Genomic DNA, 26110 nt, shown 5'->3' with positions numbered 1-26110 from the left:
AACATCTCAATTCTTTGTTTAATAGTTTAACAATCTTGGGTCCACTGTAATATAGAGCTATCCATCCCAGAGCCAAGCTGCTGATGGTAACACAGTTACCACATATATATACATATATATATATATTTGTTGGAGGCACTAGAAAGAATAATTGTGAAGAATTGTGGGTGAATTGTCTTGGCTTAAGTTGTTTAGGATGCATTATGGATATGTTGCTGTGTATTTTGCCTATATTGGAAAATTACTGAAATTTGTATTGCTTTAAGTTAAATTTTGCTGATGATTGTACCAGTGTAATTTTTGTAACCTTGCTGGAAATTAATATTGCCTTGTCTTTAGCTAATGTTCCTGCTTGGTTTGGTATGGTAATAAGAAAAATGGGATGTGTAACCACGTGGGCTTTGTCTTCTGTAAAACGCAAGACAAAGAAGTTGTGTCTGTGTGTATTAATTAGGTGGCCTTTGTAAAGTGGATTGACTGTGAATTGTGTGGGCGAAACGTGGCAGCCAATTGCACACGGCAGTGTTCCACAACCAGTCAACAAGCAAAACATGTTGAAAGGGTTTTGAAAACAGGGTTTTGAGAATTTGCCAGCAGAGATTTTAGGAGGGTTATAACCCCTACTCCCCGGTTACCAGTTTGAAAGTGATTGACAAATCCTGCTGCTAACCCCTGCTTTGCGCAGCTGCTTTTCAAGCCAGGTCAGACCAAGCCTGCACTCCGGACACACAGTGCGACTGTGTTCTCGGGCTGGAGGAAATCAACCCCCGGGCTGGATGCAGCCCGCGGCCCACCAGCTGATGTAAGCTGCATCCTCCTGCATGCTCATTGGAGCTCTTTGTTTGACTCCAAACAATTGTTCAACTAAATGTTAACTTTGATTCTGGGTTTCTGTACATCTTAAGAATGCACAGAAATTCAACTTTAAGAGTTACTTAACTCTGAAATGCTACATAAACAGAGTAATCTAGATCCAGTGGAATATTTCTCCTTAAATAACATCACCTTTATTAAGGTCAACTTAATCAGAATACATATCCTAATAATCCTTGCGTTTAGCAGAGCACTTTTTATCACATTAGAAGGAGGTCGCAAAGCTCTTCATAGGATTTACTGTGAAATGGAATAACTGTATTTATAGGCAAACACGACAGCACAATGGCGCACAGCAATATCCCACAAACAGCCATGGAATGAATGGGCAATTTTACTTGGGGGATTATTGGCCAGGACATCAGAAGAAACTATTTTCTTTTTGTGAATAGGGTCACGGGATCTTTAACATCTACCTGAACAGGCAGATGTGACCTCGGTTTAAAGTCTTATCCAAAGGACAGAAGCTAGGAACTTCCACCTATGAGACCAGAGATCTGAAGTTGTTCAATTTTGGTCTTTAAGATCATTATCTTCAAATTTAAGATGTACTGAATTTTAGATATGTATTCAATCTGGCTTAATTTCTAAAGCTCTTAAAAACTATGAGTATTTGGTGTGTATACCTAAGACTGACTGCTGGTTCAGGTACCCCAGCTCTCTACAGAAGAGCCAACTAAAAATGTCCTGTTTAAACTATTCCTTTGTAGGATTTATTCCAGTAATATTTTCACTCGGATCTTGAAAACCGCTTAACAGAGGTGGAGCCTGACACCAAGCTGAGGGGAGGGAGGAGGTGACCGTAAGTCCGGCCGAACAGAAAGGTCTTCAGGCGTGATCTGAAAAAGAGGATGGTGGAAGCAAGGCGAAGGGATTGAGGGAGAGAGTTCCAAAGTTTTGAAGTGTAATGACTGAAAGCACTGAAAGATGGCGGACCAGATATATATTATATATATGTATATGTTACAGTAAAATTGTGAAACCAGGGATTTTGCACATTACCAGCAAGACCAGGAAATCAAGTTCACATTCCAGCGTAGAAATCACCTCTGTTGTTAGGCTAGATGTTAGGCCAACACAAGCTTCATTACCAAACATAGCAGCATAATGGCAGCAATTTATTCCTGAATGGTGAGCAGAGTTGTAAATCCTTCAATGCAAAGTGAAAATGTATCTCCCCATGTCATAGAATCCTCACTTGTGTTAATAAATGAACACTTGACTCATCATTGAATCAAATGTCACTTTTTGACTCCTAATTTCAGTGATTTCGTGGTTTCACAATTTTATTGAAAATTTCAAAGATTTCGCGAAATATATACATACCATACCAATGGTGATAATGCATAATATTTATCATCTTGCCCTTGTTCACTAACTCTGTCACGTTAAGGAATCAGTTATGTATGAACTTTCCTATCCAACATCATGAAGCATGTCAAAGCAACAATAAGATGCATTTTTGTCATTGATGTGGAATGATGATCAAATGTGAGTCACTGTTTTAAACGCCAGTTAATTAAAACAAGCACAGATGAATAAAAATTAAAAAATATTTTCATATACTCGAGTAAAGCTGTTTTTAACAATATCAAATATACAAACCATCATAATAAAATCTTGGTACAATCTGAAGTGTAGAAATTTCCCTTAGCATTTCAGTATGGCAAAATTCTGTAAATTGTTGATATCAGTTTGAACTTTGAAGCAATGTGTAATTATTAAAAAAAAACTTATAGAAAACTGACTTCAAAATTAAGAGTGTATTTAACTTTGTCAAATTTTGAATGTCTGAAATACGAAGAAAATAAAGTAAATCTCGACCTAGTTGGATTTTATTCCTTTTGGACGATAATCTTGCACCAAAATTAATTTTCTAAGTTAGAACATCAAAACTATGTGGATCAACTCCAGTGAAACAAAGCCAAAAATAATTCATTAGCCTTTGTGAGAAAACCACATACACAGAAAATCTAACTCTTTATTGTAAGATTAAAATAATTTCAAAACACCATATTACCAAACTAATCTGTGTCCTTTGAATCAAATATTTAATTGGAATAAAAACACCAATAACAATATCAATAACAACCCTATAGATAAAATAATAATAATCCTTGATTTGACATAGCGCCTTAACACCTGGTCATGACGTATCAAAGCACTTCACAGAATATAAATGTAACTCCCCATGTCATAGAAACCTCACTTTTGTTAATAAATGAATGTAAAATGTATTGACTGACTGACTGTGGGTGAAACAAATTAAAAAATAAAATTATCTGAATGCAACCCTTCTGTACTGTCATCTTGTGCATTTCTATGATAATTATTCCTGTCTCTCTCCAAAAGGAAGGAAACCAATAACTGTAGTGGTCACAAGACAGATTCAGATGAAGAAGGCCCTTCAGCCCATTTGATCTCATTCTACCCTCATCATCGTGTAACAGCATTAAGCCATTTCTAAAATGAAATCAGTGTCCTGGCCTCAACCACCCTTCCTGGTAACCTGTTCTAGTTCTTAACATGATAAGAAGCTGTATCAAATGCAAGGATTATTATTATTACATTATTACGTTATCATTGCTCCAGATATTCCTTAGTGAGTGGGAAACAAGCTGAAAGAGGATAAAACCCATAGCCGTAGTTTGCTCAGTGAAACAGGATCTAACTACAGAGCTTGATAAGATTTCTACTTGATATTGGTAAATGGTAGGTAAGTAGTTGATCATATAATTGAAACACTAATGATTTTGAGACACTATCATGTGAACGGCACTTGTAAATCTGTTAATTTGGTAAATTCTACAGTTGTTTCCGGTCAGGTTCTGGGCCTGGTTTATCATGTAAAACAATTTGTTCCTCTGGTGATGAAGGCATTTTGTCAGTAATTTTGAACACATCAAATTTTTTTTCCAGCAGTCTGTTCTTAAATAAAAATGAGGCCAGATGTGAGAATATTACAATAGAAAGTAAGGACAGCAACATTGTGAATGTTTTGAATGGAAATAACTGCACATACTTTCCATCCTTGAAGAACATGCCTGGATATTGAATGAAAGGTGGAATTTGAAGGAAAGATTCACCAGCTAGTATCCTCATTGTGAGCCCAATAATATATCCTGCAGCTGATCCATATGCATTTGTCTGTGGCACAAAGAGAATACAGACAAGTTGTGGAAATAAAACTGCATAAATCAATTCTACACTCAGGAAATACAGGCCATAAATAGACTGGGATAGAATTGCCAGGGTGGTCGCTGCAGCTCCAAAGAGAATTATTGTCATCCTCATAACCCATATCACTTCATTATCAGCAGCCTGTGTGGAAAATAAAAAGGCTTTAATAGTAAAGTACAACAGAGCTCCACTTTGTTCCCCTCATACCCAAATTAGAAGGTGGTGTGATGGCTTGGCAGATTCTGTACTCTCAATTCTCGCAGCATGTTTCATGCTTGTGACCTTTCCTAGTGAATTCCGAGTCTTAATCAGAGTCTTTTGTATGCTTCTTACAAGAAGGGCACCTCTCCAGATCCTTCTCATTACTCTCAGTGCTCTGAAACACTATCCTGAGTGAAGGAATAGTGAAGGAAGCTATAATGCAAGTTTTTGTACTGGTGGCCCTGTGTCAACTACATTTTTTTTGTAATAGGGAGACTAAATACTCATTATTACCTGCTAAAATAATAATAATCGTTGCATTTGGTATAACGGATTTCAGGAGGGTGTCTGAAAGCATTGCACAGGATTTACTTTAAAGTATAGTGACTATTTTGTAAGTGAACACATCATTCAATGTATGCACAACAATGTTTCACAAACAACTATGTGGTGAATGCCAAATTTTATCTGTTGGCTAGGACACTAGGAGAAACTCCATTTTCTTTTCCAATATAGACATGGGGCTTGAACCCACAACCTTGTGATCAAGAGTGCCAAGTGCAAGTGCATAGCAAATAAGAGGAAGGAAATCATGAATAAATATGAATTTCTAAACAATTCAAACATCTATTTACCTTTTTCCTAATGATTTTCTTGTAGATATTGCGTGAAAACATTGAACTTGTTGCTAAAAGTGAAGAATCTGCAGATGACATAACTGCTGCTGAAATGGCACCAATTCCCAATATAGATATGTAACCTGGACACAGATGCTGCAGAACAATTGGTAATATCATGCCTGATTCCTGTCTTTCATTGGGAGTTGGTAAACCATAGCTAGTTTGATTCCAGTCTGGAAGGAATAAGATATGCAACAATTATGCTAGATTTGATCAATGTCAAGATAATATCCTTCTTGGGGGGATGGGGGACGCTGTGTGGGTGAGAGGTAAGCGGGGCCTCCTTGGAGTTGAACTGGCTCCAAAGTGACATGCCTGGCAATAGAATGTCAGAATCAAGCTAGCCCTCTGTGGCAGTCTTGGTAGTCTGGTTCCTGAGCCAGGCGGGTCTGCAATATTCTAACAGTGCCTGGAAGGGCAGACCAGTCACTGGGGGTAGGGAGTCATCCCACTGAGCTCCTGTTAACCCCTGCGAGCCAAAGCCCTAAAGGGTAGGGTGATCATAGCTGGACAAGCAGCGAGAAAGCTTGCCGGACAGCAATATCAATGCAAGCTCTGAGGGTTCAGCTAATTATGCTCCAGCAGTACCCAAATGCACACTCTGGGATCCCCAAGCCTTCGCTTTTGCCAACCTGCGGTCAATACTTTCTGGAATTAGGTAAGCAGGATGCATCCTTCCAAGTCGAGAGTGCGCATTCCAACAACCTATCTCTGGGATTCCCATGTGTAGGTGGGATGCCTGAAAATATCAGCTTGGTTTGGATACTCTTGAGTGAGGTAATGGGTTTTTGCATGTGTCAGACACCACAGCTGACCCCCCCACAAAAGTTAAAAAAAATCCTTGCATTTGATATAGCATCTTATCACGTATTCAAGACATCTCAAAGTGCTTCACAGAGTATACTGCAGAGTGAATTGACTGTGGACGAAATACGGCAGCCAATTGCACACAGCAGTGACCCACAAGTAGTCATGTATTGAATGACAATTTTTTTTAAGGGATTATTACCCTCAGAAAAGTGATCCGCCAATCGACTAACAACCAGGTTCCTATTTAATGACATAAGAAATGCTATACGAGAAAAGACTAAGGTTCATCTAGTTCGCCTTCCACCTTCCTGGCAGTTGCATGCATATATGTCCCAAACTACCTCTGTAGTATATCCATGATGTTATATAGGACTATCTCTGTTTGAAAGAATCAACACTTCAATTTACTACTAGGTAAACAGAGGTGTGTGGACTAAGGAAATTTGCCTAACGTTTCGAACTCAGGTCCTCTCGCTTGTGAGGCGAGTGCTATAACCACTAAAGCTACAGGACTCCAAATAAAGTCAAAACAGGGGGAATGTTGCCTTTGGATAAGATATAAACTGCCTATTCAGCTGGTTGTTAAAGATCAAATGACATTATTGGAAAAGATATTATTGCCCTAGTGTCTTGGGCAACAGATCTCAAGACAACTTAGTGGTGCGCCTTATAACTGCTTGTGGGACTTTCCTTTTGCAAATTAGCTGCCACGAATCAGGCATGATATTACCCATACAGTCACTATACTTGACACAAATGTCCAACGGGGTACCATGAGAGGTTTTGCTATCATGGGCAGCATATCAAATGCAAGAAAGCCATTAAGTTTTAAAGAGAAAAATAACACTTTCCATATATAGTCTATTCACTGCTCTGTGCCACAGGACAGTAAGAAATAAATTGTTATCCATGATCTTCCACACGACAAACTTCTGTGGCCCCAAATTCCTCATGGTCTTTGCATTAAGATATTGCATTAAAATGTAAGATCATGAAGAGTTTTGAATTTTTTTTCAATTCAGTCTACATTTGGAAACTGCTTTCCACATTTCATAAAAAAACTTGCTGTTTACCAAATAAAACCTGAAATTCAGAATTTTCCCAAATTATGCACGGTTTTAAATTTTTAAATGATAGTCAGAAGATTAAGACAATGAGAAATTTCAGGCATGAAATCTCATGCCACGATAGGGAAACCCACAAGGAAATGCGTACTGGACACATCTGTTACCTATTGCCTGGGGATGGTAAGAGCAGGGAAGGAGAGAAAATAACAAATACCAATAAAACGATAATGGAGATAGACTATATGAATATTTTAGCTCCTAGTGGAGCAGCTGCTATCCAATTCATGAATACATCAGAATGTCCAAAACGCTCAGTTTTTGTGTCTTAGCTACTGTATAAAAATAGAGCTAGCAGTAATAATAATCCTTACATTTGAAATAGTGCCTTATCACTTCATTGAGACATTTCAAAGCACTTAAAGTGATGTGACTGCGTATTTTGTGGACAAATACGGCAACCAATTTGCGAATAGCAATGTCCCACAAATTACCATTTTTTCAGGGGTTGGGGGAAATGTTGGCCAGGACTTGTGATCTTTAATGTCAATCTGAACAAGCAATGGGACCTCAATTTAACTTCTCATCCAAAGAATGGCACCTTCAACAATGCAGTACACCTCTAACAGTGAAGCATACCCCTCACACTGCATTAGAGCATAGACTACATAAGTTTGAAGTCCTGATGTGGGGCTTGAACCCATAACATTCTGACTCAGTGGTGAGAATGCTACTTGAGTCAGGCTGCTCATAAGCTGCTAATGTTTTTGTCAAGGGAATTAAAACCTATTTCAATGTCTCACACCACAATATGCTATAATTGCAGGTTGGAATATGCAAGCTTTAATATCATAATAATCCCGTTGAGGAAAAAATAGATCCAACCTGTCTAATTATTTGCAGATTTAAGCATGAACTAACCTCTCTTCATCACAGTGGTTTGGTCCGTAGTAAGTTTCTAAATTTTCATCACCATCTTAGATTCCTCGTGGGCTTGATTCCTCTTCAACCTAGAGCCAGTTTTCTGCTCCTTCTCAGGTAGTTTTTTAAATTAAGCCTATAATCTTACTTCTGTGTGGAAGCTAGTGTGTTGGTAGGGTCGATGGTGAAAGATGTGTTTTGCTCTTGTTCTGAACTTTGGAACAATGGTCCAGGGATTAGATTTTAGTGCCATACTTATTGTTCCTGTAGAGAGTGACAATTCAGTTGCAACTAAGAATATTATCTCAATTGGTACCCTATAAAGCAGCCTCTCAAGTATTGGATTGAGGAGGCAGGGGGAGGGGTGTAGGAAAAGGAATTAGCCCTGCTCATATTATTTCATGATATGCTTTGTTGCTTTCCTTACCTGTGGAAACTGCAACTCCCCCAATAATGATGGAAGGCAAAGCCAAAATAAAGCAGAAGATGCCAGCCACATAAGATGTTATCTGTGCTTGAGGAACTGATGAAGCAGCAAGCACTCTCTGAAAATATACCTGCCAGGGAATTCCTCCCAGAATCTGAAAGAAATGAGTGACAGTCTCATATCTTAAAGTACAATTTAATAGCTAGAAACAACACAGAAACTGTCATCACATGTTTTTTTTCAAAACCTTATAATGCCTTAGTGATAGTTTTATCAGAAGTATAGAAAAAAAAGGGTCTGTAGTCTAGGTCAGGGTGGTCCAACCTTTGGGTTGCTGAGAGACGGATGCCCCATTTGAGAAATGTCCATGGCCACATAAGCAATATTTTTGTGTTTCCCTTCCAGAAGCATAACATAACATTTATGGGTTACGGAGGGAGTGGGTGGACCAGATGAAATGAAGGGAGATGTGTGGGCGGCGGTGGGCGGGTGGAGGAGTGAAACTGGGCTACGGGCCACCAGTTGGACCACCCTGGTCTAGGTCTATGATTTCTTAAGGAGTTGATATTCTCTATTTGTGGCAAACTTTGATCAACTATATGGTTAATTTACTTAAAAATTTTGGAGGTGTAACAATCCCTCCAAAAAAAATTGTTCACTCAATCCATGACTGTTTGTGGGACATTGCTGTGCACAATTAGGTGCTGGGTTTCACCCACAAAATACATAGTCAATTTATTTTACAATATATTTTGTGAAGCGCTTTGAGATGTCTCAATGGCATGATAAGGTGCTATATCAAATGCAAGGATTGTTATTATCATTATTTACCCTAATGAGTAAGGTGGTCCTAGCTGGGCAAGTAGCAAGAAGCTTGCCAGTGTTCACAATGGTAACCTGCAAAGATTTGGCTGATTAGACTCGAGCAGCACCCCAAAGCACACACTGGGGGCCTCAAGCCTTGGCTCTTGCCAACCTAAACTCTCCAGGATCTCTGGGGAGAAAGTGTGGACTCCATGTCAGACAGGAGGAAACCATATTTCTGTGCAACTCTCAGTAATTTGTTTTGAAGACTCTTAGGCATGATGATAGGTTTCCACATGGGTCAGACATCCATGTGACCAAAGAAAAGTCATATAACTTTTTTGATAATGTCCTGCAAAATAAAACTGTTTCATGCTTAACATTTACTATATTGCTTGTAGTCTGCAGACATTAGTGGGTAAAAATGTTGTTCAGTGTTTGCATGGGATGTGAGATTAGAGCAGGAAATCTCATAAAAAGCCAACATCATCAAAGGCTAAGTGCATATCGCTGAATGAAACTTTTGGTGTTGTGCACTGTGCTCTGTTTGCAATGGTAGCTCAGACTGGTAGCAATAATAAGGTTTTTATGTTGTGATTTTCATGATAGTTTGATCATTTTGCACACTTTCCAGCAGGAGTCTCTGGACAGCTATCATCTGGAACAGTGTCCATGGCTACTTTTTGTCCCCCCCCCCCACCTCCCACCCCCCCTAACCCACTGGTATTGAGCCCTATTCCTTATTGTAACCCCAGCTGAGCTCAGCAGACTCCATGTAGATGAAGATGTGAACCTGAGACCTTCTGGACTGTATAATCTGGTGCTGCTCTGGGCTGTGAACATTTAGCGCTTTAACTGTGGCACATCACTCCTTTAAATAAAATAATTTCAATACAATAATAATTAATACAATTAATCATTTTAATATAAAATAAAGGTTTCTAACCAGATAAAGGAGATCATCAATCCATCGACCGATATGGTTCACTTCCAGTTTTCCCAACCAGGGTTTCTGATAGAGTTCATTTAACATGGTGTATTTAATGTCTGCAACTGCTGGATTCATAATGGCAAAAGGCACACAACAACACTAGATAAGAAACACAAAGCAACTGTTAATGATGCTTTAATTTGTGTGTCCACCTATGGTAATACGCTGCAATAAAAGCTTCCGCAGGGTGAAAAATGGTGTCTCATGCTATGATCATATCATATAACTATTTTTCCTCCCCATAGATAATTTCTTGTAATTCCTCTGTTTGCCTACAAAATACTCAGTCACAGAAAATCCTGTGAAGCGCATTGAAACGGCTTCCTGAAAACAACCCCATTATATCAAACGTAAGGGTTATTTATTTCTGGAAACTCCAAAATAACAGGACATGCAATGGACTTAATTAATCAAACTATGATAAGAATACCAATCCATTATCTAGAACTATAAATATTTACAGCACAGAAAAAGGCCATCGCTTTTTTAAGAACAATCCTTTCATTTATGTAACCCTAGCCCTAATTCCTGTAACTTACTCCTTTTTACGTATTCAAAAGTTCCCTTTTGAAAGCTGAAAGGGATTTTGCCTCAACTCCCGGCAGGGTATTCCACATCCTAATTACTCTGTGTGTGAAACAAAAATTCTCCTAACCTCCCCATTTGCTTGTTTGCTAAACCATCTTAAATTGATGCACTCGAGTTGATGACATCAACTAGACGTAAGTTGTACTGAGACAATATATAAACAAGAACAATAACAACAAATTACACTTATATAGCACCCTTCACAATGGAAAGACATGCCAGGGTGCTGGACAATAAGGGGTTTTAGACCCAAGCTGGGAGTTGGGGTTAGAAAAGGAGGAGGGCGGTGGGAGTGGTAGGGTGGCCGAAGGCACAGTCAAAGAGGAAGGCTGATATGGGGTTATGAGGTCGGAGAGGTAGGGAGGTGCAAGACCTACCTGGAGGGCCTTGAAGGTAAGAACGAGGGTTTTGTACTTGATTCTCTGAGGAATGGGGAGCCAGTGAAGCCGCGCAAGAACAAGGGTATTAGGTTACTGGAGCCTGGTGTGGGAGAGGACACGAGCTGCTGAATTCTGAATAATTTGCAGCTTGTAGAGAGAACAGCTGGGAAGTCCAGTGAACAGGCAGTTGGGTAGTCAAGTCAGAATGTAATGAAAATGTGGATCAGGGTCTCGGCAGCCAACATTGAACTGGAAGACGTTGGCTTTTGTCCAGGACTTGATGTCAGACACAATTAGCGACGACATCAACGGTCCTGGAGTTGAGGGTGGAGGCGGCGAGATAGAGTTGAGTGTCATGCACATACATGTGGAAACTGACCCCAAGCCTGCGGATGACATTGCCGAATGGGAGCATGCTTATAGATTGAAGAGGAGGGGATTGAGGACAGAGCCCTGAAGGATGCCACACTTGACAGTGTGGGGGCTAGTGGAAAAGCCATTGGTGGCTACGAAGTGCAGACGCTGGGAAAGGTAGGACTGGAACCAGGCAAGAACAGACTATTGAGGTGGAGGTGAGAGGAGAGGCTGTGGAGAGGAATAGAGTGGTCAACAGTATTGAAAGCGGATGAGTGGTCAAGAGGGACAAGGAGTTAGAGAGCCCTGATCGCAGGTGGACTGAATGTCGTTTATCACTTTGACCAGGGCTGTCTCTGTGCTGTGAGCAGCATGAAACCCAGATTGGAGGGGTTCATTGAGGGAATGCTGGGAGAGGAAAGGGTGAAGCTGGGAAGCAAAGATTCATTCCATGACCTTTGATAGAAAAGGAAGGTTTGAAATGGGGCGGTAGATGGAGAGCAGAGAACAAGGGAACATTTGTTGAGGGTAGGGGTAGGGGTGATGACGGTTGTCTTTAGGGGAATGGGTATGGAGCCAGTGGACAGAGAGAGGTCTGTTAGTAGGGGGGCAAGGAGTTGGAGCTGGGAGGTGAGGAGAGGCGCAGTGATGAGGTCAAGGGAGCAGGTGGTAGGTTTCATATAGGAAATGATGGAGGTGAGCGAAGAGAGGGAGACAGGGTCAAAAGTGTGGAGGGATGGTGGTGGGGGCTGGAAGGGGAGCAGACGTCTCAAAGTGCTTCACGGAATATACTGTAAAGTGAATTGACTGTATATTTTGTGGGTGAAATGCGGCAAACAATTGCGCACAGCAGTGTCCCACAAACAGTTGTAGATTGAGTGACCAAATTATTATTGTTTGTTTTTCTTGAGGGATTATTATCAGGCGTGTGGAGTAAGGTAACTTGCCCAAGGTTTTGCACTGCCGGGAATCGAACCCAGGTCTCTCGCTTGTGAGGTGAGTGCTCTAACCACTGAGCTACAGGACTCCGGGTTGATGTGGAGGGAAAGGCTGTGAGAGAAGAGGAGGGAGGAGAAGTCAGCAGATGTGTAGCAAAAAGGGGTGAAGTGGAGGTTTAAGTCGCCCAAGATGATAAGGTGTTCAGAGCAGACCTATAGGGAAGACAGGAGGGTGGAGATGTCAGAAAGGAAAATGGAGGAGGGTTTAAGGGGATGATAGATGAGGATATATTTTAAGGAGATATTGGAAGGATGGTAAAGAGTGAGGTGATCAAATGAGCAAAAGGACCCAGAGGATTAAGAGGATAGACCCAGTGACAACCTGGAAATGAGGATCACACTACCACCACAAAAGTCACAGAGCATGATGGAAGGTATAGCCAGGTGGCGTGGCCTCAGTAAGGGGAACAATGTCGCCTGGAGTGATTCAGATTTCAATGAGAGCAAGGCTGTCGATTTTTTTGTCCACAATGAACAGGTTTCACTATTACAAACTGACATGTGGATTACAGCCAGTAATGGTCCCCAGAGGAATGAGCAATGATTAGACAAGTTACGACTCCTAAGCCCTAAAAAGAGATACGTCAAAGTAGACCTTATTAAAATAATATGAGATTTAAAAAATTGGATTGAGAAAATAAAACTTTGCTTTCAGATAATAATAATAATAAAAATGATAATAATCCTTGCATTTGATATAGCACCTTATCACGTTGTTGAAACATCTCAAAGCACTTCACAGAATATATTGTAAAGTGAATAGACTGTATATTTTGTGGGCAAAATACGGCAGCCAATTGCACAAAGCAGTAGCCCACAAACAATCATGGATGAGTGACCAAAAGATTATAATTTATAATTCTTTTAAAAAGGGATTATTCCCCCCAAGAAAGGGATCGGGCAATCGACTAATAACCGGGTTCCTATTTACTGCTAAATAGATAATAATAATAAGCCTTGCATTTGATATGGGTCCTTATTACATCTTCGAGACATCTCAAAGAGCTTCACAGAATATACTGCAAAGTGAATTGACTGTATATTTTGTGGGCAAAACGTGGCAGCCAATTGCGAGCAGCAGTGTCCCATGAACAGTGATTGAGTGACCAAATTATTATTTTTTTTTGAAGGGATTATTACCCCCAGAAATGTGGTACGCCAATCGACTAACAACCAGGTTCCTACTTACTGCTAGGTAAACAAAGGTGTGTCGAATAAGGAAACTCGCCCAATGTTTCGCCCTGCCCGGGAATCGAACCTGTACGTAACCTGGGTGTCAGGTTCGTTCCCCAGATGCCCCCCTCCCCCACATCCAGTCCCTGACCTTCCTCCACCTCTGTCACTTTGCCTGTCTTCCACCGGATCTCACCCCCAACGCAGAAGTAACCCTCGTCAATGCCTTCGTTATCACTCACCTCGACTACTCCAATGCCCTCCTCACCAGTCTCCGCAGCTCCATTACCCACAAATTACAACTGATTCAGAACGCTCACCCACAGTAAACTCCATACTCCCACTATACCAGTCCTTGCCAGGTTCCACCCGCTCCCTAGCACAGAATGGCTCAAATTCAAGATCCTGTAACTCGTCTACAAATCACTTCACGCCCTGGCACCTCCGTACCTTTCTGACCTGCTTTCTCACCACTCCACTACCCGCTGCCTCCACTTGCTTGCTTTGGGCTCCTGTTTGCCGCTTGTACCCTCCTCTCCGTGCTTATTGTCACCTCCTCACTTCACCCAGCTCGGCGTCACGCTCTGCCACTGTTAAGCACTCCAAGATGCTGTCCCGTGTGAAGGTTGCTATATAAATGCAAGTTGTTGTTGGGTGAATATTATTTTTATATGCTGAGATTTTTATCAGTGTTTTTAGCTGTTGTTTTTCTTTTTTTCACTCACATTATTTTAAATATCTTGTTCCAGCCACATATCATGATGTTATAGATGTGGATTCAAGGTGGGTAGTAGAAATGGTCCAAGAGGGAGGTGAAATTACAGCAGATTAAAAAAAGACTAATTTCTTTTAAGAAAAAGTTACAAATTTTAGATTAAATTCAACAATTTACCAAGTTGTGCCACAAATTATGCTACATAAATTGAGTAAATCTAGATCCTAATGGAATTTCTCATTGCATTAAGCATTTTGCAATGATAGTTTTCAATCAGTACTGCAATATTGTATAAAGGTCTAATTTGCATTTTGTTAAATCGGATTCCTTGTTAGAACATTTACGATAATTCCACCTGGAGTTAGAACCCAACAGAGTGGAGCTCAGAGTGGAGATCAAAATGATGCATTTTGGGAGGAAGGATGAGGAGAGGCAATATGAGCTGATGATACAATCTTAAAGGGGGTTAAGGAACAGAGAGACCTGGGGTTCATATAAGTAAATCTTTGAAGGTGGCAGGACAGGTAGATAAAGCTGTTAAATACTAGGCTTTATAAATAGGGGCATAGAATACAAAAGTCAGGAAGTTATGATGAACCTTTATAAAACATTGGTTGGGCCTCAGCTACAGTACTGTGTTCAGTTCTGGGCACCACACTTTAGGAAGGATGTCAAGGCATTGGTGAGAGTTCAAAGGAGATTTACCAGGATGGTACTAGGAATGAGGGATTTGAGTTATCAGGAGAGGCTAGGGAAGCTAGGAATATTTTCCTTGGAGCAGAGAAGATTAAGAGGAGACTTAATAAAAGTTTTCAAAATTATGAGGGGATCAATAGGGTGAACAAAGAGAAACTATTTCCACTAGTGGGTCGGTAACCCGAGCACTCCGATTTAAAATAGTTGTTAAAAGAAGCAGAGGGGAGGTAAGGAGAAAATTTTTTTACATAGCGAATTGTTTGGATCTGGAATGCATTGTCTGAAAGGGTGGTAGAAGCCGGTTCGATAACATCTTTTAAGAAAGAGCGGGGGAATGGGATTGAATTGGATAGCTCTTTTCAAAGAGCCGCCACAGTCACAATGGGCCGAATGGCCTCCTTCTGTTCTGTATAATTCAATGATTCTATGAAACGTTCACTGTTTGTATGACTTCCCTTGTCATGGAAATATACCCATTAAGAGATATCTCAGATTACTAGTATTTATGAACCCAGCTAATTGAGAAAAGCTTATCACTTACCAGGCTAATTACAATAAAAAATGTTTGTATCAAATCGGTGTATACCACTGAGTAAAGACCACCCAGCAATGTATACAAAATAACCACACAAGCAGATAAAATAATGGACACATAGATTGGAATATCCAAAATCACAGACAGCGTGGCACCTGAAATAGATGGAAATTATTGCCATTAATGAGCAAAATAAGTAACCTACTTAAAGAGACTGCAGTTTGCCTATACAGTAGTGCATCTGATATCTGCATACTGCATAACTGTGTATGCCCAAATCCCAAAAGTCCTATCAACAAAATCTTAACTTGCAAATTTGGGGGGTTAAATTTTGTTCCCTGATGTTAAAATTGCTCAGTTGTTTAGTGCAAACTTGTAAAGTTTTGAAATGTTAGTATTTTTCTACAGTGGCCACAATTTCATACCAATGGGTTTTTGTTAGGGCGCGTACTTAGGGCATGTTCATTATAATAATAATAATAATAATAATCCTTGCATTTGATATAGCGCTTTTCACGTCGGGAGAACGTCCCAAAGTGCTTCACGGAACACACTGTAAAGTGAATTAACTGTATATTTGTGGGCGAACGCGGCAGCCAATTGCGCACAGCAATGTCCCACAAACAGTCGTAGATTGAAAATTATCAATTTAATTATTGTTTTGGTTTTTGGAGGGATTATTATTAGGCATGTGGAGTAAGGAAACTTGCCCAAGGTTTATAACTTGTGAGTCAGATTTTTTACGTACCTATCAGATTACAGCACAATTGAATTTTAATTAGACAATTATTTCTAATTGTCCTATGATTTATAACATTGTATGCATTTTTACCCAAGTATTGTATGTTTTACACCATGTTTTGTGAAATCAAATATGGTTACTATACAGTGCATTGAATATGCATGATGATCTGATATCCAACTGTTTCCATATCCATAGTTGCCTGGTTCCAAGTAATGTTAAAGCAGATTCTCTATTGTATTTAATTTTCTGAAAAATTTTCTNAAAACTTACCCAATGCTGCAAGAATAGCTGCTGACCAAAATATGTCTGCGAATAAAGCTGGGATAAGGAGTAAACTACTCATGGTATTACCAAAGTAGATCTGAAATGGATCCAACATGGTAACATACTGCTTGGATCTCATGGGTTTAACAAAGACCAGACCTCCTGTTATTGAAAAATAAAAATAGCTTTAGCATTGAGTTCATTGTTCACAGGAAAAGACCAAAGCATTATACAAACTACACAAGAGAAGGAGATCATTTGTTTCAGTAAGCAACGTGAAACTATATGACAGGAAGTTGCCCTTTGGCCCACAGAACAATACATTATAATAGTCCATGCGTAATTTGCATTGCTAAGGTTTCACCATAATTCATTTTATCTCGTCTTCAGGCAATGAGGTATTCAGGTAAAAATCTGCAATCTCTCTCTGCTACTAAAATTATCAAACCAGAAACTATAGGATATAAACTTAGGATGATAGCTGTAAGAGATTTGGATGGAGACAACCAATACTGTGATGTAATAATCCAAAGTTTATTAAGTAATCCAAATAACCTCACATTTCTTAAATCAATATCGATTTCACTGGGAAGTGCGCTGAGCCCCTATGACAACTCCAACTATTCCAAAGTTACCTCTTTTGTTTATACCCCAATTTAGCCCATGTGACCCTTATAACCAAAATGGAAATCAAAGAAAGTTTTGTTCAATCATATCCAAAGTTTGATTAGCCAATCATATCCCCAGACTGTTTCATCCAATCATATTTCCTTACTCAGAGTACCCCATAGGTTATCGAGGTTTAATCTCAAGAATTTGTTCTCAAAGCCTTTGATACCATGTGTAAAAAAGTTTAGTTCGGCTGTTAATTGTTTTAGTTGACACCTTAAAGTTCTAATCTCCTTTCAAGACATTCTTTCCACCAGACTGCCAGGCACGAAGAGTTCAATTTATCAGGACAATGTCCCATTCAAGGGATTTCACACATTACTGTTAGGCCCCAATCTTCCAAATAAGGAAAGGAACAATACCAATCGATCAAGCTTTGATCAAACCTGGCACAGAACCCAAACACACCAACCTCAACTCCCCTTTCTGGTCCAAGTTTTATAACACATTCCTTAAGATCAACCAAGATATTTCTCCCAGTGCTTACACACACCCTGGGTATCAAACAATGATTTTGACCATAATCTTATATAGCACACAGATATACAACACTAATCAACGTCATTCAACTGATGATAGCAATAAGGTTCCTCTCAGTACCTGATCATCCAAGACAAACATAAAGCACCAATTTGTGAGATTTCTTATTCGGATTCCTAAATATAGAATCTGAGTCATGCAGTTGGGATCTCTGTAAATGGGAAGTACTTTATGCCAACTTGCGATAACAGTCTCTTACTCTAGTGCCCTAACTTTTCCTTCAAGAGACAGTATCAACTGACCTCAGAGGCAGCAGCTGATCCAATTTCCAGAAGGGTTCAAGTAAATGTTTCACTGGGAATGTCAATACTTTTCATTACAGGTTGGCCACATAATCTGACTTTCCTCTGCAAGTAAATTCATAATGTAAACATGGTATTAAATGTTTAACCTATTTTTAATGTGATGAATGACCACTTCCATCATTTTTGTATTGTATTTGAGAATAATGTTGCTTCTTCTTAAGTGGATCAGCTGCAAGATATGACAAACTTGACGGGCACTGCTTAAAAGATCTGATAAGTTGTGCCCCATGTGTACGAGTTACTGTGTTAAGTGAGTCACTTTTGCTGCATTGCTTTGTTTATTAACACTTACCAACTATAAGGCTGATAGAATAACCTATGGGTGCCTGTGTCCAGATTAGTCCCAACTGTGGAAGATATACTGCTTCAGCGATTACATTGATAAAACCTCCTCCAACCCATGTTGCTGCAAAAAAAACATATTGCCACTGAGGTAATTTTCTGCTACAATTTGGCGCTGCAGTTATTATAACAACTCTTATATTTTCATCTGTTCTGATGAACAGCAACAACAATTTGCATTTATATAGCACCTTCCATGTACAACATGTCTCAGAGCATTGTGAAGTACCTGTCAAACTTTTGTACATACCATAGAATCATAGAAGTATACAGCACAGAAGGAGGCCATTCAGCCGCTCATGTCTGTGCGGGTTCTTTGAAAGAGCTATCCAAATCAATCCCACTCACCTGCTCTCTCCCCATAGTCCTGCAAACTTGTCCTCCCCAAATAATTATCTACTTCTCTCTTGAAAGTTGTTATAGAATCGACTTTCACCACTCTTTCAGGCAATGCATTCCAGATCTGAGCAACTCGCTGTGTGAAAACATTTCTCCTCACCTCCCCTCTGTTTCTTTCAACATTTATTTAAAATTGGTGTCCTCGGGTTACTGACCCACCCGCCAGTGGAAATAATTTCTCCTTGTTCACCCTATCGAATCCCCTCATAATTTTAAAACTTCTATAAAATTTCCTCTTAACTTTCTATGCTCCAAGGAAAATAATCCTAGCTTCTCTAGCCTCTTCTCATAACTGAAGTCCCTCATTCTTGGTACCATCCTGGTAAATCTCCTTTGAACTCTCACCAATGCCTTGACATCCTTCCTAAAGTGTGGTGCCCAGAACTGAACACAGTACTCCAGATGAGGCCTAACCAATGTTTTATAAAGGTTCTTGACTTTTGTATTCTATGCTGTTATTTATAAAGCCTACTATCCCAAATACTTTTTTAACAGTTTTATCTACCTGTCCTGCCACCTTCAAAGATTTAGTTATATGAACTCCTAGGTATCTCTGTTCCTTTACCCCCTTTAAGATTGTACCATGTAACTTATATTGCCTCTCCTCATCCTTCCTTCCAAAATGCATCACTTTTGATCTCCACTCTGAGCTCCACTCTGTTGGGTTGGAAATTGTACTTCTCTATACCCAAGTCCCGGTCATTTATATAGAGCAAAAACAGCAGTGGTCCCTATATCGACGCCTGGGGGACACCACTGTACACTTCCCTTCAGTCAGAAAAACAACCGTTCACCACCACTCTCTGCTTTCTGTCTCCCAGCCAGTTCTGTATCCATGCTGCCACCGTCCCTTTAATATCATGGTCTTCTATTTTGCTTACAAGTCTCTTATGACATAGAAATGAGAAAAAGTCAATCAACCATTTACAACAACTTGCATTTATATAGCAATAATGGGGCGGGCAAGGCGGAGCGTGTGAAGCAAGCCGTAGTTTGATGAGCAGTGGGAGTGGGCAGGTTGGTAGGGGATTAGGAGATTGCAGAGGTAGGGGGGAGCAAGGCCTTGGAGAGCTTTGAAAGTGAGGGCCAGAATCTTGAACTGTATCCTCTATGTGATGGGAAGCCAGTGGAGTCGGGCGAGGATGGGATGATAGGGTCGTGGAGCCTTGTGCGGGAGAGGACATGGGCTGCAGAGTTCTAGATAATCTGCAGTCTATGGAGGGAGGAGTTGGGGAAGCCGGCAAGCAGGGAAGCAGCCTGGGTGTTATGAACGCTTGTTTGAGGGTCTTGCCGGCTAGCTGTGTGAGACAGTGGCGGAGCTAAGCAATGATGGAGAAAGGCAGAGATGGGGAAAGGCGGAATGGGTCATGGCATGGATGTGGGGTATGAAAGACAGTTGAGGGTCAAACAGGATGCCAAGGTTCCATATTGGCTCCGTAGGATGTAGAGTACATCCATGGAGATAGATACTGTCAGCGAGATATGGAAGCGCTGGCGGGAGCCAAGCAGGGGGTCCTCGTTCTTGTTGACATTCAACTGCAGGAAGTTAGCTCTCATTCAGGACTTGATATCCGACAGGCAGTCTGTGATGACAGCAGTGGTCCTGGAGTCAAGGGTGGAGGCAGAGAAAAGACTACGGGCAGCACGGAAACCCAATTGGAGGGGTTCAGAGAGGGAATGGCGGTAGAGCAAAAAGCGAAGCTGGGATGCATTGACTCATTCCAGGGCCTTGGAGAGGAATGGGAAGGTGGAGATGGGATAATAGCTGCAGAGTAGGGATGGGCCAAGGGAAAGTTTTTGAGGATGGGTCCTAATTCCTGAGAATGATGAATAAACACAGATAAAGTTTCCAAGAATACAAAACTCTTAAATATCCTCGTCACTGAGCTAATTTCTTGGTTCAGCAAGTGGGCCAATGAGAGCTGAACTGGCTCCAATGTGATGTGTGGATAACCAAAATGCTGGAATCAAGTCGACCCTTTCAAGACAGAATGCAAGCTAAAATAAGGTGAGATTTGAGGCTTTATAGATTTTGGGCTGAAGGTGAAGTCAAAGAGATGCATCCTCAGACATTTTTTGAAGAGAGAGGGCGAGGTGGAAGGATTTCAGAAGAGCGTTCCAGAGGGCAAAGATAATTTGGCTAAAATCTCACCTACTGATTGAGTGGAGCCTGTGTGTGTGTGTGTGTGTGTGAATGGGGGTGGAGTGGAAGGTCGGGGGGGGGGGGAGAGGGTTGGGCTCAAAGTAGGCCACAGTTGGTTAGAATAGAGATTGGCGAGCGGAGTAGGTTTGCAGGGTGGACCAAGGCTATGGAGGCATGTGAAGCAAAGTCAGGGATTTTAAAGTTGATCTGCTGGTGGGATACAAGTTCTTGCCCTACTTCAGTCATTTCAAAACCTACAAAGATAAGTCAACAATTGAAGATATGTCCACTTACCCGTAGTTGTGAAGATGCCAACTAAAAGTTGCAAGTTCCTGCCTCCAACCATGGCCACTTCACTTTTATCTCCAGAGCATTTTTTCTCTTCACGCTTTGATTTCCGAGAAGCCCAAATACCAATTCCAAGAATGAATAGGTAAAACATAAATACTGCCACAAGTCCAGGGATGTTAACAGCCATCATCAAATTATTACCTGAGGATACAAGGGAACAATGTTTTAAGACCCATACACACACATGCACTTGCATGCCTCATCACATTTACATTCACTAGAAACCTATTTATCATCTTTTCCAATATACTAATTTCCAGCACAGAAGGTATACCCTTGGCCCATTGAGTCAGCCCGAATTCTCAGAACAAGCTGATATTGTTATTGACTATGCCCAGCAGACTTAATTTCACAGTTGGATATTCTATTCCAAGTACCTGCTCCAGTCAAATCAAGTTCAGTTTAATTTTTCACTTTAGTGCATCGTCTAATTGCCTTTTTAACAATGTGAATGGTGTTATATAAATGCAACTTGTTGTTGGTTCCGCTATGAGCAATACTGACATGTAAACATCATTTGCAGCCCAGTTTTCATATTCAAAACTGACAGTCTTAGATTTTTTGCCCCGTATCTATATAGAACATTATGTGGCATTGCATTGTATAAACAATGGTGGCATATATGCCTTGCTTGCAGAGAACAATATGCTTGAATATCAATATTGCTCCAGGACACTGAAATAAACTTGAATAGTACCATGGAATTTTTAATGACCAGTCAAACGGGATACCCATTGAACACGACATCCAAAAGATGGTACCTCTCAACAGTCAGCCTAGCCCCAGTGTAGGACTGAAATCCACAATCTTCTGACTCAGAAACAAGCGTGCTATAAACTGAACCCGGCTGAATCCTAATAGTGAAATGATGTAATAGTGAGCCATAAAGTCCATACATACATCTGTGATCATTAGGGACTCCTTGTCCTCTGTTGAAATTGATCCCTTTGATGGTTAGTTTTTGATAGAATGGCTTAAGTTTCACCTGGGGGTAGTAGTTTGGTGCCAACAATACTTTAAACATGTACAACCTCTGCATTATTTCTATTATAGTCTCAGCAACAACTTACTTTGCGTTTACAGGGGCATTTAGAGAAGTGCTGGTACCAAGATGCTTGTTGCCATTCAAATCTCTCTAAATGAACAACATTGAACAAGTGGTAGGTGCTTTCTGGGTTATTGTTCTGTATTGATTGATCCAAGGGTGTAGGCATTTGTGGGTACAGTACAGTGCATGGCAGGTTGGACTTAAATCTCTGCTCACACCTGGGATGAAGATGTCAGAGGCATTGCCACATTGGCAGAGTTCACAGGTTGAGTCTTTATGAGCGGTAGTAACTGCAATTTGTTGACTCCCTGTTGCGTGGCAAGTGGAAGGCCTGCTCGGTTTTCATGAACAATCATGTATCTTGAATGTTGACCCCATTGAATTATGATGGCATACATAAACACCTGCTCAATGCTCCCCATTATTTTGGGATTCGACTGATATGCTGTATGACTTCTTTGTGTCGGCTGGTTTGCAAAGGTAATATGTGGTAACTTGTAAGAGGTTCTTTTCTTGTCTGCTGGAACCTTTTTCATTGCTGGACTTTTATATACAAAAAAAGTGACCTACTGTAAATATCTGCAATGTTACCAGGACTAGTACAATCTGTTTCTGATTCAAAATAAAATGGAGCATATAAACATTACTTATGTGTGTTGTATAATACACCTGCTGGTATTAATCTATCAAATCTTTGATATAATTGCTATTTTTTTCCAGTGTGACTAGCGCTTACAGTCTCTATTGCTGTGAAGGTCATTGTAGAAACATTTTGGGCATTTCTATCTTGATATATAAGACTGAATGCTTAAGCACTGTCTGACAAGCTTCCAACTGCTTTTCCAGGAAGGAACACCTGGTCCATTAGGAGAATCACTTGCAGGGTTAACCTGAAGTGGATTAACCCTGCAAATGAAGAATCCAAGTGGGAAGAATCCCTGCTCCTATTGACTGATCTATCAATGAACTATGCTGGACAACAAAATAGAATAAGAAGTGGAGGAGACTTTGCAGTAAATAAAGCTGATAGGTATATAGAATGGGCCAGCAGTACTATCCAACCCAAATTGACAAGTGGTCATAGATGTGGCCAATGAGAGACAGAAGGGCCACTCTATACTAAAAATGGGACTCGCCTTAGATACAATACGCACAAAACATCATACATATAGTATATAGCAATATACTGTTTTGCACATTTTTATGCACCGCATATGCTCTTTTAGCGTGGCAAATTAGCACCAGTAAGTTTTCCTATACAACAATAAATTTTCAGCAACAAAATTTTACTTCCATCAAACAACTGAAATGGTGTACTGTATCGATTTAATATTTCTACGAGTAGATGACATGACTAACTGGATTACGAGAACAGCAAATGCCTGACATAACTAAGATACCAGCGACTGACTGCCAACACATGAGGGAAAGAAAGCATTATGTCTCATAGGTGCATTTAACCAATCAGGAATAAGAATATCCCACGCAGAAGATGTGCTGTTGATGTGACATATGCACAATATATGATAATAAAAAAAAGAAAACAGCCCCGTCAGATCACACAAAGTGAGAGGTTTTGCAGTCTACGTTCTATTTCCTATGTGAAATTCAAGTTGATTCATCGATGTGGAAGGGGCTATATTTGAAAAGCAAATCGGTCACTTGTGGCCACTGGGTTGGATGGCACTGCAGTGCAGGTGTTGGAACAAGGGGCTATAACAGGTTTTAAAAAAGGAAAAATGCCTGTTACCGGAAATTAAAAGTACAACAACAACTTGCAATCATACAGCACCCTTCACAGGGTACGTCTCGGACCACTTAATTCAATGTATTATTAGATATGAGACCGATGTACCAAAGCAATCTTTTGGGAAATGGATGAAGGGGTAGGGTACATGAATAAATTATACTGCTTTCTGGAACTGTTACTTTGTAACATATTTAATTCCTTTTGTCACTCATTGATTTGAAAACAGCACCAAGATGGTTGCCCTTTGAACCTTTTTTAATAACTCTTTGCCTTTATGTAAGAGCAGAATTCATAACTGAAAAAGCGCTGTGCATACAACAACAACAACAACAAGATTCCATTTATAGAGCGCCTTTCACGTCAGGAGGACGTCCCAAGGCGCTGCACAGTTGGGTCATGACCCGAGCAGGGGGGAAATGGTCAGGGTGAGGGGAGGGAAGGGAGGGAGCGAGGAGGGGGGAAATGGTCAGGGTGAGGGGAGGGAAGGGAGGGAGCGAGGAGGGGAAGAGAGTCGAGAGGGGAGCTGAAGGCTCGGTCAAAGAGAAAGGTTTTGAGACCGGCCTTGAAGGAGGAAAGGGAGGAAGCAAGGCGAAGGCACTGGGGGATGGAGTTCCAGAGCTTGGGGGCTGAGAGGCTGAAGGCCCGACCACCGATGGTAGGGCGGTTGGGGCGGGGACGTGGAGCAGACCGGAGCCAGAGGAACGGAGGGTATGGGCAGGTAGGTAGGGGGATAGTAGGTTGGAGAGGTAGGAGGGAGCAAGGCCGTGAATGGCCTTGTACGTTTGGCTCATACACACATTGTGTAAACTTGTTTCATAAAATAACTTTTATTGATGCACTTACACTCCCAAAGGGATGTGTGTAAACCTGGCTCAATTGATAGTACAGGTAATGAAGCTGCCTCCGCCTCGAGTGACAGATCAGTGTAGGCCGGAGACCTCCCTCCCTGCTGCCGCTTCCCATGTTTGCCACAAATCCACCTCACTGCTTGATCCTGGACTTCGCAAATGATTTGGAGAAGCCTCACTGCTGCAACCCCAATAGATTGGATCCATAAAGGATGACTGTTTGCACACAAGCCTTACGTGCCACAGGCAGTGAATTGATTTACTGAACAACCCCAGAATCTCAGATCTCCATTTATGTGCAAAGCAGCCAGCATTTATCTAAAAGATAACAGTTGACAAAGGACTCACACCACAACCCATTCTCTGAGGAGATGGAGTAAGTGATCTAATAATAACATGTCACAAAATGAATGGCCTGAAAACAGGAAGGAGGCAGCAGAAGACGTTAAACCTTATTGGGATTATAGACATCATCAAAAAAAGGAATACTTTAATGGAGATACAATAATAATTCCAAAAAAGTTGAGATTTTTTTTCTGAAGAATATCCGTGAGGGATATTGTGGATTGGAGAGAGCAAAATAAAGAGCAAGAGAGGTTGTGTTTTGGCTCGAGTTTAATAATTGATTAATAATCCAATTTAATAACATTCCTTTTATTCTATTATATTTACCTCTTTAAGAATTTCTCTATCAAATTCACTACATCTTTCAAGATTAACCACAAATATTGCTAGTTTAATTTTAAACACCCAATGCCAAGGATCTCACTGAAGTCATTTAAAGACATATAGCAGACATCGCGTAACAATTTTCTCATCTCTACAAGCAGGAAATGGAGTGGGTGGGGGTTATCAGAATAAGGCCACACAAGACATGTATGGAGGGAGGGGGTGGGGGGAGAATTTGGGGGTTATCACATGTCAGTAAAATCCTTCACATTCCAAAAGCTTAATCAATCTCAATATTTTTAAAAACACCTTTAATTACGAAACAAAGGTCTAGCAATATCCAAACTCAGACAAATTGTTGAGAAAAGAACAATAACGGGACAAAATTCCATACCTTTATATTGTATTGTATCTTTTTACAGATATACAGTGTGCATGGTAATCTTCAATAAATCTTGGATCATTTGTGTCCTTCACAGCATGCTATTTGCTATCCTTTATGCTTACAAATCAGTGAAATGAACCAAACTCCAGATTTGTTCCCACTTTTATGCACTTTGCTCATCAGTTATTTCCTTGCCACTTGAGTACAAAGGTAAACACGATTCACATGATGAGACTTTGTGTGTTGTGTCATGGTCAGCCCT

General features: G+C 40.5%; 1 protein-coding gene across 1 annotated transcript; it reads right to left on the bottom strand.

The window, feature by feature from the left end:
- Positions 1-2834: 2834 nt before the first annotated feature.
- LOC103184234 (high-affinity choline transporter 1-like) lies at positions 2835-26110 on the bottom strand. The gene is made up of 9 exons (XM_007902139.2): positions 25858-26110; positions 21092-21289; positions 18206-18319; positions 16406-16561; positions 15397-15545; positions 9907-10050; positions 8157-8310; positions 4890-5107; positions 2835-4194 (listed from the first exon to the last, which is right to left on the bottom strand). Exons 2-9 carry the CDS (start codon positions 21276-21278, stop codon positions 3679-3681), a joined length of 1638 nt encoding a protein of 545 aa, XP_007900330.1. The 5' UTR covers positions 21279-21289; positions 25858-26110; the 3' UTR covers positions 2835-3678.

This window comes from Callorhinchus milii, unplaced genomic scaffold (assembly GCF_018977255.1).
Source record: "Callorhinchus milii isolate IMCB2004 unplaced genomic scaffold, IMCB_Cmil_1.0 Scaffold4, whole genome shotgun sequence".
Taxonomy (NCBI): domain Eukaryota; kingdom Metazoa; phylum Chordata; class Chondrichthyes; order Chimaeriformes; family Callorhinchidae; genus Callorhinchus; species Callorhinchus milii.
The sequence above is the reverse complement of the archived record's forward strand: the minus strand, read 5'-3'. Positions and strand labels throughout refer to the sequence as shown.

Bases quoted from the DNA above. Each gene is read 5' to 3' on its own strand.
- LOC103184234 (XM_007902139.2), bottom strand. From the start codon at position 21,278: ATGATGGCTGTTAACATCCCTGGACTTGTGGCAGTATTTATGTTTTAC. The intron at 10,051-15,396 runs GTAAGTGATAAG...TTTCTTATCTAG, and splicing joins TTTTTATTGTAATTAGCCTG to TGTTGTTGTGTGCCTTTTGC. The intron at 8,311-9,906 runs GTTAGAAACCTT...CATTTCTTTCAG, and splicing joins TTGATGATCTCCTTTATCTG to ATTCTGGGAGGAATTCCCTG.